This window comes from Falco cherrug, chromosome 7 (genome assembly GCF_023634085.1).
Source record: "Falco cherrug isolate bFalChe1 chromosome 7, bFalChe1.pri, whole genome shotgun sequence".
In the NCBI taxonomy this organism is placed as follows: domain Eukaryota; kingdom Metazoa; phylum Chordata; class Aves; order Falconiformes; family Falconidae; genus Falco; species Falco cherrug.
This window is the reverse complement of record NC_073703.1, coordinates 15,284,567-15,302,677: the sequence shown is the minus strand read 5'-3', so window position 1 is coordinate 15,302,677 and position 18,111 is coordinate 15,284,567. Positions and strand designations below refer to the sequence as shown.

At 45.8% G+C, this 18,111-nt stretch overlaps 1 protein-coding gene across 3 annotated transcripts in view; it reads right to left on the bottom strand.

The window, feature by feature from the left end:
• Positions 1-8,076: 8,076 nt before the first annotated feature.
• Positions 8,077-18,111, bottom strand: part of FBN1 (fibrillin 1) — a 157,604-nt gene continuing 147,569 nt past the window's right edge. For all 3 annotated transcript variants that reach the window (XM_055716550.1, XM_055716548.1, XM_055716551.1), the window contains 5 exons: positions 17,460-17,588; positions 16,484-16,603; positions 12,924-13,155; positions 11,715-11,889; positions 8,077-9,354 (listed from right to left, as the gene is read on the bottom strand). In XM_055716550.1, coding sequence (XP_055572525.1) covers positions 8,965-9,354; positions 11,715-11,889; positions 12,924-13,155; positions 16,484-16,603; positions 17,460-17,588 — 1,046 coding nt within the window. In that variant the 3' untranslated portion in view covers positions 8,077-8,964. The remainder of the gene's footprint in view (positions 9,355-11,714; positions 11,890-12,923; positions 13,156-16,483; positions 16,604-17,459; positions 17,589-18,111) is intronic.

Below are 18,111 nucleotides of genomic sequence, written 5' to 3'. Positions count from 1 at the left end.
CCGTTGTGTGGAAAATGCCATCTGTGCGTTAATATGCCGGCTGAGCTCGCTGCCCCCGAGCCTGCCCCGCAGCAGATGCCAGCAGCCCCTGGTGCATCGCCCCTCCTGCACGGGCAGCAGACCAGTATGGCCAACGTGAGACTGCGTGGCACCAGCACGTGCTGTATAAAGCGGCAGGTTTTAGCACAGATGGCAGCAGTTCGGACACGGCAGGAGGAGTTGTCATTTCAGGCCATTGCTGTTGCAGCAGGTTTGAGGAGCACGCTGCTGCCCGGCCGGGGCAGGCTGGTGGCACCGCTGGGACTCACAGCAAATGGAGCGTGGTTACAGATTTCGCAGGGATGGGGTTCAGCTGACATCAAAGCCAGTATTTATTGCTCTTTCACCCTGCCTTCCCATCTGGCACACAATGTTCAGCTACTTCTCCCGCAGGATTGCTCCTGGTTAGAGATGATGCTGGACATGAGGTATTTAATGCTCAGGAGGCTGCTGAATTGGTCCCCCTGCATAATCCTTTACCAATTCTCTGGTTTTTAGATGAATTCCTGGCTGCTCTGTGGGGAACTCAAGACTGCTGTTTGTTAGCACAAATGAACCCAACACAAATAATCGGTCTCTTTCACCAGAGGGTTGTGCAACTCCTGCCAGACTTGGCCTTCAACCTGAGCCTGGTGGTTACACTGGGACTCACAATTTCCTCCCATGGCAGAAATCACTTTTGTTCCCAGCATATTTTGGGCTATATGAGTGCACAGTAGGCATATGTATGGGTGACAACATGGTCTTTAATATAAACAGTCTCCTAAATGACATAATCAAGTTATGAGGCAAGTTCACCCTGAGCTGGCTTAGTTGAGAGTGAACTTCTGAGCTGCAGTTCTGCTCCCTGGTACGCAGCGTCTTATCTTTGCCCTGAGAACATGTGTAGCGGGTGTTTTCCAGCCTTTTTTCTCTCTTCCCTTTCATTGCTGGGTGCTGCTTTCAGCCTTAATCCACGCGACACAGACATGATACATGATTTGAACACAAAACCCAGGTCTCCCCAGGACCACCACCCATCCCTCACCCAAGCTCTGCTGTGCCATACAGCAGCTCTCACAGCCCAAGTCTCCACTTGGGATTCTCCAGCTCTGGCCTCATGGTATATCACACCACAGTTGTATCCCCAGAGTAGAAGTCATTGCTGCTCTAACATGTGTCAGCATCTCACCTCTGTGCTGCTTTGGTGTAAGAGCTCTACTAACAGATTGAGGGTCTCACAGCTTTACACCCTCTGTTGTGGCTACCTCTCCCCAGCGCTGCAAGGACACTGAAATTTTGAAAAAAAGTACTGGGACATCTTTTACAGGAGTGGATTTGAAAATTGGAGGCAAAAGCCTGACAGCAAAAAGCTTTCGGTGAAGGGGAATTATGCCTTTGGCAAGAACAATTTAAAAATGTGGAATGGGAAATCTGTTAAATCCTTCCTTGGTCAGTTACCTTTTTTTTTTTTTTTTTTAATCCAGTAGACGAGGAATTGTCTTTAAGTGTGTATTGATGTGCACTCAATACTTGCTAAGGTCTCATCATGATGTGGTCCTGCCGGGCCTTGGGGTTTTCCTGTTTGGTTTATTTGGTAACTCCTTACCAGCCAGTCTTGTGTACAGCTCTACAGACGTTCTTAGAGTGCTGCTTGGCCCAGGAGTGCCGGCTGCTGGCGAAGGCTTTGCATTAGGGCTGGTAGCCCTGCGGAGCTGGGTACCGCAAGGGCAGATGGCTGCCGATTCACCTCAGAAAGTCTTTTGAGCAGCCGCCCTGCAAAGCCGGTGCTGCCGAGTTGCTCATTCCCTTTCTCCTCTCGCCCAGTTTCCTGTTGTTCCAGCTTTGCACTGCTGTGAATACAGGCTGGCAGCACGGCTCCCTTCACCTTCCTCATCTGCCCTGGGCTGGCACCTTCCTCCTCTCTCCCTGCCCGTCCCTCCTGTCACGTTTCTCAAACAGCAGCAACTTGTGCTATCATCTTCTCCTCTGGACTCAGAGAACTTATATTCCCAGTTCAGCTGTTCCTATTATGCCTGACAGTTCAAGCCAGCTCCTGCTCAAATATTTTCCATCTACAGTTTATGTTTGGCACAAAAGGGATCTCATGATCAAGGGGTTTAATGATGATATATATATTTTTTTATTTAAAAAGACAAGCTTATGTCTGAAGATCCCTCTAAAGTGCCCCCAAAAAATTATAAATCCGCATGAGAAGTGTTTTCACCTCCTTTCCATCTCTAAGGTATCTGTGCCATGGCAGAGCTGGCAGCACTGGCAAGCTGAAATCCGTAACCTTGTTGGGCACCTCTATTCTGGAGAACTGGCACCACATCACTCTGAATCCCAGCAATTCAGGTAGGAAGTCCATTTCTCCACTGTGTGCTTGGATGTGAGCCATTTTTAAATGCAATACGGGGACGAGGACCATGGGTCTTGTTCCCCTGTGTAGATTCCTTAGCTGAATGTGCTCCTCAAAATGCAAACACGCAGTACGGACTGGACCTTTATTGCATAAGCCAAACCTGAAGTCAGTGCATTCTAGGCTTAGAAATTGCACACGCAACTTTAAATTAAGAGTCTGGGGAAGCCTTAATTATTTGGCAGATTTACTGGGGCAGCACAAGCCATGTCAGGCTGCTGGCTGGACGTGCACGGCGTCACCTGCGGTGGGGGGAATGCACCTCGCTGCTGGTGCGGCATCACAGGCGTGTGCTCAGTGCAGGGCTTTGGGCTCCCACCCTGTAAAACAGTTGCTGCGTGGTTTGTTCTGGGGACTCACCTCTTTGCCCTGGTTGGTTTGTTCTTATGGTCAAAATTCAAAATCAAAGTGGAGCTCAGCCAAAGTGCCAAGATTTCCTGGTTACAGGTTGAAACCAAGAAAAGAGCCCATGGTTTGTATGGTTTCAACCTAAAATCATAAATCATCTCTTATTCACCTAAAATTTGTTCCAAATTTATTCAAAACTTGGCCCGGATTTGCCTGAAACTTGGCCCAGGATTGCTTGAAAATGAGCCCAGCTTCAGAGAGAGGTTCATGAACCTCGACAAACCTGGCCTGAGCCTTGAGTTTGTAATGAAACCCAAAACCAGGGCAGTTTCACCTGGTTTGGGTTTGGCTATAGACATTTCTCATGGCTCTAGTATTTATGATGATTACAGTAACAACACATTTATACCGAGCTGCAAGTGTACACACAACATTGCAAAGTGAAGAAGCCCAGACACCTTTCCAACCTGTCCGAGCTACTGGCTGAATAATGTGCTGCTCTACAGCTAGTCAAACCCAGTCCCACGTGGGCTGCTTAAAAAAAAATAATTTCTCCTGGGTTGTCGCAGACAAAAAAAAAAAAAAAGAAAAAAAGAAAAAAATCACCCTGAAGCACCTCACATAGGAATGATAGGAATAAAGAATCGACCTCCAAAGAAAACTAAGCAGTAGCCCTGGTTTCCTGGCTGGTTCATCCAGCAGCCTCAGAGACAAGCCAGGGAAGCTGGCAGAGCCCAGGTCCTGCTCACCAGCAGTGGTGCTTTTGATTATCTCCACGCAGCCTGCTGACCTGGATATCCACCCAAACCCTTCTTTTTCCAGCAGAAATCTACCGGGCACTGTCACTGTCACTTTTTAATTTTTTTTAACTAGTGCTGCTGCACTAACAGTGGCAGCATCCTCTGGGGGTACGCAGGGCCATCCCCTTGGCATTGCGGAGCATGGGGAGCAGCCGCGGCTCCATATGGGACACATTTTAGTGCCGAGGGGCAGTTCTGACGCCTGCCGGGGCTGTCACAGCTGATGAACCCGTGTGGCTCCTTGTCCTCCTCTCCAGGGACACCTCAGTACTTGAGGGCTGCTCCTGGCAGAACGGCCATCGCCTATGGGCCCTCCTAAACCAAAACATCTGGTTCTCAGTTCCTGCCCTGTACAACGAGGATGACAAACACATCCCGACCTCACAAGGGTGTAGGGAGGCTCAGCACGCGTGTCTGCAAGGCGCTCACATCCCACAGCCCTGGCAGCCATAGAGAAGCTCATAAACAAACAACCCTGCAGATGTGAGAGCCAAGCTGGGGCGAGAGCTGGGCCCGCGCTGCCGCCGTGTGCGAGGGAAGGCTCCAGCCCAGCTGGTGGAAGGAGAAAAAGCCCTTCCCGGGTATTTAGCAAAGGTTTAGCACAGCATGACTTTAGCCTGGAAGCACTGAGAGAGTTAACTGTCTAGACTCTTCAGAAAGACACACGTACATTTTTACATACAGATATGAGCGTGTCTAAGCAGGTTGAGGACACAGCTGTGTGCCAACAGGCAGCATGGGCACCCACCATGTGTGGGCTCTGTTACAAAGAGAAAGGAGAGCCTAAAATACAAACCCAAACATTTTGGTGACCCCTCTGGCCTCAAGGTTCCTCTGCTAAACTCAAGGGGAAGCTCGTAACTGAGGAGTTGGCTTGGGCGTGATATTCCTCAAAAGCATTTGTTATGAGGGCGTGAAGTATTGGACAAGTTTTAAGGCCAGCAGAAATAGGTCGTTGGAATTTGTCAGAGCTGAAGTCATTGGCATCTCCAAGGTTTTTGCTGCAACAAAAAGGAAAAGGGTCTCATCTTCAGGTGAACCAAAGCACACAGCCCATGCCACAGGGGCCAGGCGTTGTCCTCAAAGTCTCTTTGGAGGCACCAAGGACCCTGGTGAAGCGTGTGCCGAATACCACCGCAGAACCCGGCCACGGAGCACCTCTGCCTTCCCCGCACCAGCAGTGCCTCTGCCTGCTCCGAGGGCAGCGCTGGCGTAGGGTGGCCGGTGCCTGCGTGGGGACCTGCCAGGGGTGGCCCAGGAGGAGCACAAGGCACCGGGGCTGGCGCAGGAGCAGCATCTGCGAGTGAAGCAGAAGCCACGTGCATTGGGGCATTTTCGGCTACTGAGTGGCTGCGGCATTCTCCCCCCTCCCCTTTTCTCTCCCTCTTGCTACCGCTGCAACCTCTGCAATCATTTGCATTTTCATTAAATGACTGCATATTGGCCCCCCGTTACAGCTCTGCTTGCCCAGTGGTTTGCACAGCGCCCAGCCCCAGCGTGACCCTGCAGGTGACTGTGACGGCCCAGCCCCGGCTGCCACAGAGCCCCCCCGCACAGACCGCAGCCGCAGGAGCCCGCGCGGGGCTGTACAGGTTTCTGCAGGCATCCAACGTGCTCCAGCCACAGGCAACAACTAGGAGCTCTGGGATTTTCTGAACACAGCAGTTTTAGCCGAGCGTTACCCGGCCAAGGTGTGATAATACAAGGGCTTACTGTGGGCGAACACTGCGGCAGGACACTGCCAACCTGGGTGTGCTGGATTAACCTGCTACACATCACACCCCTGCCTTCGCTGCTGGCCGCTCCTGCCAGCGTGAAGCCAACCAAAGCAGAAAAGCTCCACGACTCGCTCCAGGGAAGTAGCCAAGATCCTGGGTCCAGACGGCCCAGCTTTGGGAAGCTGGTGTGTCCCGTTAGCCCCTGTCCTACCTGGCACGGGGCAGCTGGGGGGCACCGAGAGGGGGACGCAGCTCCTGCGGCTCCATGGGCAGCCCCGGCCTCGTCAGCTGCTGCACTTTGGCTTCCCCTCCATAACTGAAAACACAGGATTTTGTTGTCACAGCAGCGGGGCAAAAAGAAGAGCAGCCATCTCCTGCTCCTCTGCCGCCTACTCAAGCCGCACAGCGCCACGCGAGCCGTCAGCCTCGCTCCTTTTGGCAGAGGCCATCAGACCCGCAAGAGGACTGCGAGGCTTTAACAGCTCAAGCACAGCATCAGTTTAAAAGGGGAATCCTACAAATCCCTCCACAGCAAGCGGTGAGAAGGCTTTTGCAAGGTCAGCGCTGCCACCGCCGCGGGCTTGATGCCTCGTACCGCACTTACCTGTCGTGGTGCTGCTGGCAGAGCCCGGCACTGCCCGAACGTGGTCCCGGGAAGGCGCAGGCAGTTCCTCGGCAGCAGCCATGGCATCTTGCCCTCCAAACAACCCAGGCCTCTCCATGCTGAGAAGTCTTGACCGGATTAGCTCTTCCAAAGCACAGAGCTGAAGCTGAATCACGGCACAGAATATTTACCTTAGAGAAAACCTGAGTGTGAACCTGTGGGACCTGCCATAAAAAAGCAAACACTTTGGGTCCTTTCAAAGGCGGCTTAGAAGGGAGACTGTGGAAACAGTCATGTTCTGCCAAAGTACACGTCAGCTGTCAAGTTTACAAGATACTGTTACAACACACAACAAGAGAATGACTCGGTATGTACAGTAACAAGCCATCTTTGTTAAACTGAACAAAAAATTGTATTTATTACCCATGCATGCACCCATGCCGAGTCACAACCACAATCAAAATGGAGGAAAGCCACACTTATTTCAAATAATTAAAGAATTTGCCATTTCCACGAATTTGAAAAATATCCTTTAATTGCTAAAGGATCCACATCCAGATAGACCTCCGCTTCAGTCCCTCTGGTGCTTAAGCGTCATTCTGCGATCCCACCGTCAAATCAAATACAGGAAATTATTTCAAATCACACTGCAGGTTACAAACCACTTTTTAATTGCAGGTCTCGCGCAATACTATTATGGAACCTGTTTCACTGAGACTAAGGAAACTGCAGAAATTCAAACTGATGTAAAGAATTGTATACATAGAGCAACTAAAACTGACAGGAAAAAATTATACCAGTTAAAGGGCACTGCTGCAAAGAGGCAGATGCATAACTGCACAAGAAAATGGATTTTTATGTGCAGATCAGTACAGCAAGACTGGGCTTTCCATTTTTAAATCACTAAAGGAGATGCTGTCAAGATGTCTTGTTTCTGCAGCGTAACAAAGGTGATTTGCAGAACTCTGCAGGCAGCACTGGTGCTGATGGAAAACAATCAAGGAACTTTTGGTGTGATAAAGTGTTGTACAGCAGCTTAAATACTAAACCAACTCCACTGGGCAGAGTCCTGACTGGTCTTTCTGAAATCGTTCCTCTCAGTTGCTCTCAGTGTTTAAGGGCTGGAGAGAAAATTCTCAAACTGTACACTGAACTACAGAACATACAATCTTGCACACTGCCACTGGCACTGAAAATCACTCCCAATCTGCTGAAATAGGAGTGCCACTTACAACTGTGAAGTTCTGATTATATTTCACCATAGTTACGCAACATGTGGAAAAAATACACTGTTCAACATTTTGGCACACTAATAAATAAAATCCAGACACGGTCTATTAAAAAATATCAAAGTAACCTTGTGCACAAGCTCCTTTTTATATAGTTATATTTGTTAAGCAGAAGAAATCAAAGAGAGCTGAAATCTAATTACAGAAAAGAATACAATTTGGAGTGAATTATTACAGTACATTTCCCTTCAAGAGCTACGACAGCTCAATATATGTTCCCTCTCCCAGCTCCAGTGTTGTCCAACCAGCAGTTTCAGCAACACCACTTGCTCCATTTCTTCTTCCAGATTTTAAAGCATCACAGCCAAGCACAATGTTCTGCCGCTGCTAAAAGATACACCACGGCACTTGCGTATACAAGAACACCCGCACCATCGAATAATTAGTTTGATATTAAAACCCAGCTACACACAACTTGCGATGGCCTTTGGTATTGGACTATCCCTTTGTTCTCAGTCTTAGATTACTTGACAACAGCTGTTGAAGTGGGGGTAAAAGAATGGAATATCTTAAGTCAAGGCAGTTTTGGCAAACAAGACTTTTCCAATTAATTGTGTTTTCTGTATAATGATTTAACATCCACTTCTGCACGTTCTGGCTATCAAAGTTACTTATTGACAGGATTATTCAGGTCACGTCATTGGAAATGTTGCAATTTGCTTTCTGAAGCCACCCAATTGACAGAGATCCGCTGATGTTTAGATCTGTGAAGGTTCCTGAATTTCTTCTGTTCTTCCTTTCCACGAAGAATGAACAAACGGCATGGTTCGAAGAGAAATAACCTGCGCACACAGATACACAACCAACCCTACCGACAATGCCTGAAACATAAGAATGTAGCTTATCACACTCTTAGCAAGAACACAAGGCCACAGAATAAACTAAAAAAAAAACTGCTTTATTGTGACATTTATGACATTGAACCCTTGTTGATATGAATGACCATGGGTACTTTTGACACGTTACATAATGTCATGGTGTAGGATGGCACTGATTGTCATCTGACTTTTGAGAATGTTTAATGGTCCCTACTGACCTCAGTGCATTTTGGTAAGTCACAGAAACTTTATCATCAGGTTTGTGTATACAGTTAACAAGTAGTTGGTCTTATAAGCACCATTACAAACCCTCACATTAAGGGTATTATTAATCTAGTTTACAAATGCTTCATTGATAAAAATAGCATGATTACAGTATACACACACTTAATTTACATGTAATGTATTATAGGCATAACTGAGATAAACTACTGAGCTAACTTTGGTTGATTGAAGTATTTAGACTGAATAATGGCAATTTTGGCTTCTAAGTTGTGTAAATATTACAGTGCATTTATAAATCTAGGTTGAAAATTTACTAGCACCAAATGGATATCATAAATGGCTGACCTAGTAAGTTGTAGTTGGAGAAGCGAAGTTTAAGAATTACAAAAATAGAGCTGTCCATCAGTTGAAAGCACATTCTTGTACCTCTGCTGAAATGATGACGTGTCTCAGCATCAGTGGCCAACTTCCAATGATAAAAGTCCCAGTTTTCAAGATTCAACATATCAAGGTAGCTCAGCTACACTTAAAAGCCTGAGAAAGTGGTTGTTTTGAGCTAGGGTATTCATCCTGTACCTTGTTTATGTAATAGTATAATAGTGCTCATTCATACAAATGTACTCATGTAAGATTGTACCTATGATATGGAGAATCTGATTGGGAGGAGTATTCAGTCCTACCTATCTATCTTTGGTTTAATTATTTGGTCTTTGGTTGATGAATTAATGAAGCAATATCTGAATTTTCATTTTCAGGTTATCTCCCAGCTCACCACTGAGGTAGTCTTTGTCATGTTTCTCTTCAAGCTGGTTAAGTTCCTTCTTTTTATAGAGTGGAATACTACTGATTTGTAATGAATAGTTTCCAGGCACTGGCTTCTTCTTTGTGAAATGAAGGTAACTTATTCCGTCCTTCTTATTGATTCTAAAGAAACCATCTTCATTTCCGGAGTCAATTAAATATCGGTTATGGTTTGTCAGTGTTGTGAGGGCAGGAAGCAGTTCCAGGATGCGATCTTTGTTACTGAGATCCGAGATGTTGATGGAGAAGACTGCTGCTTTCTCAATATCCCAGCTGGCGAGACTTATTGGCGGCTCCAGCTCTTGCTGATCCTGCACAAGAACAAATGATGTTAGTTGGCTTTCTCAGACGTGTATGTATTTCTTACCCAGCTCATTCGTTATTAATTAATTTTTAAAAGAAGGTTCTGTAATATCATCTGTCACAACCACTATTATGGGCCTAGGACTTGTCGGGATAAAGTACGGTCCTTGTCACTATCTCTGCGCGGGTAACGGAAACCTGAAACATGGACTGTCAGTTTCTGCGTGCGGGTGCCGCTGCCTGACAAACACAGCCTCCCTGTGCTTGGAGTCTGCATCAGTCTCCCTCCAAGGACAGCAGCAAAGGCATACTCCTCCTCTCTGTCAGGGGGACCAGAAGCTAACATGACCAGCGTGCAGAAGAAAGCAGGGTCTGTAGGGGAGGCACATCATTAAGGTGGGAGTTTTCTGCTTCACAAGATTTGCTTTGTTCAGGTGTGGCGCCAAGGTGGGCTGTGGGCGCAGCGGGGTGCTGGGAAAGCAGCATCGCCCCTCACCTCTGAGTGATGGTAACTGGGCTCCCCTGAGTCCCCTGCGCATGAGTCATGCTGCATTGGCTGCGTTTGGAAAGCAAGGGAAGCTCTACATCACCCCTGAGGCAAATTCAGCACTAATCACAGGAGAGTACTGATACACATGGAAGGAACACAGTTTATGACCCCACTCTGCCCTAAATCAAATGTCCACGCTCTTCTGGGCAAAAGCACTCTCCTGTCTTCCCACATTAGCAGAGCACCTAATGGAAACGGCCAACAGGCTCCCAAATCCCCTGCACTTTTGCATGGAAAAGCAAGCTCTTCGCACACGAGCAGAGAGTACAGGTGACATTTAGCTCAGGGCAGTGATGGCACAGCAACATTTTACGAGTGCGCGGAGTCTCTTTGTTATATTTAAAATGGACGTACTTTCAGCTGAATGACAAATACTTGCGCAGCGCAGAGACCTGCCATGGCCTGCTGCTTCTCTGGCCAGCTCAGGGCAGATCCCTTCACCTGTAACATCACTGTCACCTTAAACTGGATGAAGAAGTGAGAAGTCAAACGACTGTGGACTTGGTGACACGTCTACAAGCTGTTCACAGTTGGCTGAAGTCTGTATATAATTCATGGGAACAATAAGGCTTAAATCCAGTGACCCGTGCTGGACGGTGGATTGGGTGAGCACACTGGGCAATTCTAACTTTGTATTACAAGAAGCTGAAATAAGCCAACGTGGGACCCCCCAGGTAATGCAAGGAGTTTGCATGTTGTGCAGGAGAGACTACAGTAACATTACACATTACAAGATCATGCTTCTACTACAACTTCTGCACTCATACCGGGAGGTGTGGTGCTGGAAGCCCATCAGAAGGACAAACAGAATTACAGCCACCTCCATCCCATCGTATCTCACTGCTGTAATCAATTCAGAACAAACCCCAGCAGGCGGAGTTTGGTGAAGGATTTGAAGTTTTTTGAGAAACATTTGCTAATGCCCAAGGGTGAGTGAAAAGTGATGCCCACCCTTTGCATAAAGACAACACTTGTCACACAGCAGACTAGTTTTCATCTAAATATAAGTGCTGAAACCACGAATTAGTATTTGGTTAAAAAAAAAAAAAGCCAATGACAACAGCTAGGAAGAAGTGGCGTTGTGTGAGCATCTCAATAGATAAGCATTTCACTGACACAATTACCCCACTCAGAGGCAAACGGAAACCTGCCTCTGTCCCCAGAGACTTCCTCGCAATGACAAATGAAGTTCTGTCTCCTGTTCTGCTGCCTCAGCTAGTGGCAAGCACTGCGCGCAGCCTCGCTGGTAGCCTCGGCCCCAGGATGGCAACCTGGGGGACTGACTGCAAGGGTCTGGACAAGCCCCAGGGAGGGCTGCAGCCCTGGTCTCCCTCCAGGTGAGGTGTTTGTGTCCAGAGCTCTGCGTTTGCTTTGGAGAGGGCTCCAGTCCCAGAAACAAAACATGGTGCTGCTTGGCAGGGTCTCGTCCACCCTGACCGACGTGTCTTGCCTTTCTGGCCCCAGGGTCACCCAAATGTTTTACATACCTGTACATGTATGTAAATACATCCTCTGACATCAAAAGCCTACTTTGCCGGTGAGCAGACTGCTCCCTAGATAGCTGGATGGGCATTTCTTTTAGTGTTTGATGCCACACGGGTATGAGGTATGCAGGGGCTTCAGAGGGTGACCTTTGCCTAATGACAGTGAACATCATCAGGAAGCCCACACACAGACTGCTGACACTCAGACCAGCTCTTGGTCTACTTGGTTTGGGGCGTACATTTTTCCTGTGAGCTTGTCTCTTGGCACACATCCTTCTGAGACCAGCTTTCTCAAGGCAACCACAAACTCCTTCTGCCAAAAAGGGTCAATTACCTCGGCTTTATTTGCAGTTTCATTAGTGCTTCTGCGCTTCCTTCCTCTCTTGGGATAGCCATTGATTTTACATTCATAACAAGCTTCTGGAGAGAGGGAGTTGTCGTCTACTTCTCCACTGAGTGAAAGCTCTTGTCCTTGACCTTTGCCTAGCCCCACTCCAGATACACAGTGTCTGAGGAAGGAAGGAATTCAAAATTAATGCCAGTGAGACACAGTTCCTATCAAAAGCTGAATTTGGGGGACTGTGAATACAAATAATGAAGCAATTCTGTTGCACTTATTTCCTAGGAAAAATTTCTGCTGAGGTCAACAGGCAAAATTCTCATTGAATCACAATGCAGCTACCTCTGATTTCAAGAGCCTGGCTCCACGAGGCTTTGCCTAAGAGGGACCTGCCAATATTTAGCAGTTTTAGAAACACAGGCTTAAGCTCTGAGAAGTTGTTAGTAATTTCTGTTATCCAACCTGGAACACATTAAAAAAGACCAATTTTCAGCAACTGCGGAAAAATCTGAAAAGTTAGGTCTTTCATAATGTATCCCAAAGCTTTTAGGCACTTTGAAAATTCAAGCCACAGTCTTTTTGCCTTCCATTTGAGTTGCTTGGTCCTACATGAACCACAGCCCTAATGCTTCCACTGGGGCAAGTGAACATTGGTTTGCCTGATAAAGCAGACATTTATTCGAAAACCGATTCATTTGGAACTCAGAAGAATATGGAACATACAACAGCATACAGAATTGTTATTCCAGCCAGTGGGTGAAGCCACTTGTATAATTTGTCTTTGGAGATGGTAGAGGGTGTTATTTATCCTTTTTTTTTTTTTTTTTTTTTTTTTTTAAAGGAGGCAAATGGCACATCACAAGTCACAGTGAGGGGTGTGAGCTCCCAAGTGGCAGGCTCAGAGAACATGGCTAGCTGCTGGGGTGTGCAGGAGAGAGGTGAAAGCGGTAGCTTGAAAGAGATGGCTGAACCTGGTAGCCCTGACCAAACTTCATCAAGCATTAAACCCATGTTGCTCCCTTCCCTTGGCTACCTTTCCCCTTCCCTCATCTCCAAAGTCAGCAGGCGCATCCAACTCTTGTGCACCTCCACTATTCCTCTTTCATTGGTGACCATCCCCCCGGTTCTGCTGCTTCACACTACAGAGAAAGGAGCGGATTATGTCCCCTTTATGTCTGTTAGTTTAAAATGAGAATCCCTTACCCTTGTCCTATTCTGAAGTAACCAGGTGGACATCCACAGACATAGCCACCTTCAGTATTTGAACAACCATAACTGCATGGGGCTTGTGCAGAACCGCATTCATTGATATCTTGGCAACCTCCACTAAACTGTTCATACTGAAATCCGGTAGGGCACATACATTTATAGCTTCCCAAAGTATTGTGGCAAGATGCTCCTCCACAAATGTGCGCACTGAGACATTCATTTTCATCTGGAAAAGAAGTAGAACATACCACGTTAATTTTTACTCTCAGGTATAGTCCAGCCTACCCTTTCAGAAAGGTCATGCTTCGCTGCTGCTAAACATGCTGCCACATCAGAGGGACAGATACGAAGAACAGGGCTTGGCCCCACTCTTGGCTTGGGCACCGGTCACTAGGAGATATCTACAACCATACAACAGAGCCCCATCTGGGCTACTCTACAGAAGATGTTTCATGCCACGTCAGCTCATGCTCTGGAGAGCAAAGAAGCAGAGAAGGCAATTTTTCTTTTGTTCCAAAAACAACTGAGAAGAATAAAACTTTGCACAGCCAACAATCTGGTCCAGTAATCCCGTGTTCATAATGCTACTCAACATTAACGCAACAAGAGTAGGGAATCAAGCTCTGACACCTTTTCCAGGCACTGATAATTCCTCCCCTACACATTCACATTTAAATATGAGGTACAGGTAAGGTACAGGAACAAGTAGTAAAGTAAAAATAAAAGCAGCTGTAGATACAAAAGAAAGCCACATTCTGAGCCAGCCCTTTTCCAAACTTCCCAAGTGAGGCACTGTAGGAGTTCGGGGTCAGTTCAGGCTTACTTACTGTAAATGGGTAGTTTTTTTAATGTAGCTGCTCTGCATTTTTTTGTCTGATGTGGCAAATTGCTTTGAAAAGTTCCGAATGCTATTGTTCCCCATTTTCTGTGATAAAGCAACTGCATATGTGCATTGCGTGTGTATGCCCATGTGTAGGAAATGCCATCTGGACACTGTATGGATAAAATGCAAAGCACAGAGCAGCATCTCTGACCTAAGCATCCAGGTTACAGGAGAATAAGTACTAATTCACAGCATTATTGTCTTTTTCCAAACAATGTGGCTGTTTGTTCTTTGTTTAAAAGCAATGTCTTTGCTTCTTGCAGCCTGATTTACAGCATGGTGCACTACAGAATTGGCTGGGCAGGGGATGCAGTCACACACAGAAGACATGGGAGGAACCAAAGCATTCTTCAGTGATTATCTAAATATGTGTTGCAGCAACATCAAAAGTCCCTGAACGCTTCATTAAATAAGCTAAAAAAGACACAAACTGTTTGCAGAGTTGGGGCTGCCAAGGAATATGAAGGAATTGTCACGGAAAAACCTATTACATGGATTCTTCCCCTGTGGTACGCCCAGGAGATCTAGATAAGTATCTTAAGCATATACAGTTACAGATGTTACAAGCTGAACATGTGGATACCACAAAGTATTAAAACCTGGGGCTGAATTCTGTGTTACCAAAGCCTGCAGGAGTTTTGCCATTAACTTAGAGCAACGTTTCAGTATTTGTCATACCTAACACTGCAATTACGTAAACATCATAAATGCATGTCTGGGCCACAGAAAATTACTGAACCAAGATGACATATGCTCACTTCGCCTTGCTCCACAGCAGCAAGAGTGTGGACACTAGTGAGCTTAGTTTCTATACTTCGGGTGATTGCTGGAAGAAAAATTATGAAGAAAAATGAAAAAAACCAGTTACAAGAGCTTCGGATTCTGTGTGAGCTGTGCTGTCAGGCACCAGCCTTGCTTTCCTGTGCTCTGCAACACACAGCTCTGTCACGCTCAGCTTCAGCAGGAAAGAGAGATGCCATGAGGACGGAGGAAGCCAAGCCTCCTTCCCTGCATTTCTGGGTTTCTGCCTGGACTACCCCATGTCCAAGAAGGTGTAAGTGCTAGGATATTCCCTAGTGGAGTTTCTGGTGATCAGTATCTGTGGTGTCAAGGTTGAATCCTTTCTTTCAGTTGGGGAATTATCAGTGACTGTGGATTTTGAAACTGATTTTCCCTGTATCAAATTGATACAGTAGTCAATGGGCTCACATGCTGGAGTAACAGTGTACACCTGGTTTGGAAATACACTTCGTTAAAAGCTATCACCCAGAAAGACTTGGAAACAGCCAAGATGTTTCATAAAACTGAGTGCTGCACTTTTTCAGATTCTACAATGTCATCCGGCAGCCAGACATGAAGTGCTGTTTGTTTGGGGTTTTGTTTTGGTTTTTATTTTACCTTACTGCAGATTAAATTCTAATGTACCCCTAACCTCGGCTACTTTAATTAATATTCAAACCCACCGTATAGTTGCCCTCCCTCCTTGTTCTCTTGCATATTACAGGCATAGAGTACTGGAGCACAAGCAAGTAAATGTCACAGCAAGGACCACATAAAATGTCAGGAGGTTCAGTAAGCATAATTAAAAGCAAAGACCTCCCTAGAGCACCACAATGATAACAAGCAAAGGCATTTTTATGTCTCTGAAAGCAAAGAAAGTCAAACAAAGAGTTATGTTCTCATAACTTTGTTCTCAAAGAGGTCATCAAACACATCTCCGGTATCCACACAGACTAGCTTGTATGAAGCCCATTAAATCTGACTAAAAATGCATGTAACTGTCACTAGAGGAAAAAATATTCATGTTTCTCTTTGAATATGCTATGTGCTACACTGCTGAAACGTACGCAGACCTTTCCCATGACTTCTGCAGAGGACCCAGTCCTGTCTGCTCGAGTCATATCCAGCATCAATGCTTTGTACATGCAGCCCCATCTACGAGGGCTCAGAGACATGGGATAGAACTAAAGTTTAAATAGGGAAGAAATAAGCATTTTTGTTCACCAGTGTATTTACTTAACATAAATAAAGAGCACTTGCATTTGTTATTTGTAACTAGAATTATCCTGTAAGTCCTTGTTATAATCTGTATACCAAAGCTGCAAGGAAGCATCTTTAGACAGACAGCAGCAGCTCTGCTGAGATATGACAAATGGTTAATTCTGTACAGCAGCCTTCCTGTAGATACTGTAAGAATGATAAAAGCACAGATCAAGTAGGATTTTAATATAATTTTTATATGCTTTGGGCCAGAAATTTAATTTACAATTTAACAATCCAAACTTGTAGTCCTGAGTCTGCCAGGTTCAACCCACCATCAGTTCTCAGAGAGGACCTGTGTCTGAGCAGCGACTGTGGCACGGCTGAGTAATGCTTCCTTTGTTCAGACTACAAAATACACAAGTAACACAAAGTTCCCTCAAAGTCAATACAACTTCTAGCACCCTCAGTGATAATTTTGTGCTTGAACACTTGTCAAACCAGGACACAGGCTACTGGGCGCTTCATATCTGCTCCACCTTTCACAGGAGCACACATTTGTAATGAAACTCCACTGAACTTACTGTAGTCGGAAGAAGAAAATACAGCAAACTGCACCATTGCCCCTCACTTCTTGCTGCTAACAAAGGTAACACACATTTTAATGTATGCATTTTAAAAAGTGACTTACCAACACATTGGTTCCATTGGTAATGCTGGAGATATCCTTGTGGGCAGCTACACCTGTATCCTCCAATTATATTTTGGCAGCCATGCTGACACCGGTGGTTTCCATCACATTCATCAACATCTAAAAAGGTGACATACACTCTTGAGTTTTGGAAGAGCAGCTCAAATTATGCTGTATTTGAAAAGTATGTTACAAATAGTCATATATATTAATATATCATATAGAGAGAAGCATATTTCAGGATCTCCCAAAAACCTGACCAGTGCTGGCAGACTACTTCATGCCTTTCAGGTTTGGATTTCTGGCTCCACAGCAAGTAACTTTGGACTGAAAACCACTGAAAGCTCAAATTCAGCCACAGTTTTCAGAGTTTTTGCATTCTGCCATGGAGCAGACAACAGAAAGCCATTTGTATATGGGACCCCCAAGGCTTTCCTAAGGCTCCCAGCTCTACAGCAGAAAGTCCCTTGCTTTTACCCAAGCATACAACCCAGGAATCCCAGAATACCTCTTTTCAAAGCAAACCAAACTGTATCCCAGAAGGCGGCTCTAGAGGCTCTAGGGACCCAGAGGAATGAAGTCTGAAGCCCTTGAACTCTCTCTTTAGCAGGTCACCTTGAAGATGCAAGACTTCCTGTCCTTGCTGAGTCCCTCAGAAATCCACACAGGATTCAACAGAAGTCTGCTGAACTTACAATGCTTAAATTAAAACATTCCAGGCTAATCTGACATCTTCTCAGAAAACGTCTGTCCAGCCCTTTAGCATCCCGCAATACATCTGTTTATTCAGGTCCATGGAGAGAAATACAGCCTTGTTGCTAAACTTCCATACTCTGCTCTCGTTTGATCTACACATGCTTACTCCATCGGTTTCAGTGCTTACTCCATAGGTCCCTCCCTGGATGACAGTATGGCTGACAGAAGATGAAGGAAAGCAAGAGAAGGCCGCGTTAAACGTACTGGGTGTTGTACCTACCTTCACAGCTAAGCCCAGTTTGATCCAGTGAGAATCCACGTTGACACTCACAAACAAAACTTCCTGGTGTATTCTGGCAAATGCCCTTTGCCCCACATAAATTGATTTCAGTGGCACACTCATTATTATCTGAAGGAAACCAAAGCCTGAGTGTTATTTTTTATTCCTTGTTGTGAAGATGATCATTTAGCAACGCTAACAATGAACAGTTTGTGACAAGAGGTAAAGAAACATCACTAACGTAGCTGTCTTACCGCCCTCTCCATTCTTCACTTTGCACGACAGGAGAGCTGACATCACCTCCTTTCTAATTCGAAAATACTAACAACAGCTACGGGAAGGGAAACTCCTTTTCTTCACCAAGAATATGGAGTTTGATGTCCTAGTCTTCAAACACCCCCAAATTCACACCAATACCACAGGATTACCAGACTGCCACAAGCAATATCCAGCTTGCAGAGAAGAAAGAGTGTTTTGCATTAAGTGGTTTTCTTTAACATTTTCAGAGACATAATGTGTATGCATTATAGGACAACTGCAGAAATGTACGTTTCATGCTTATTGTTTCAAGAAGCCTTGCCATAATCTCTAATGTGGGTCCTGCAATGAGCTACAAGAACAGAAATGTAACATTTTTTTGCTCACTGGGTAA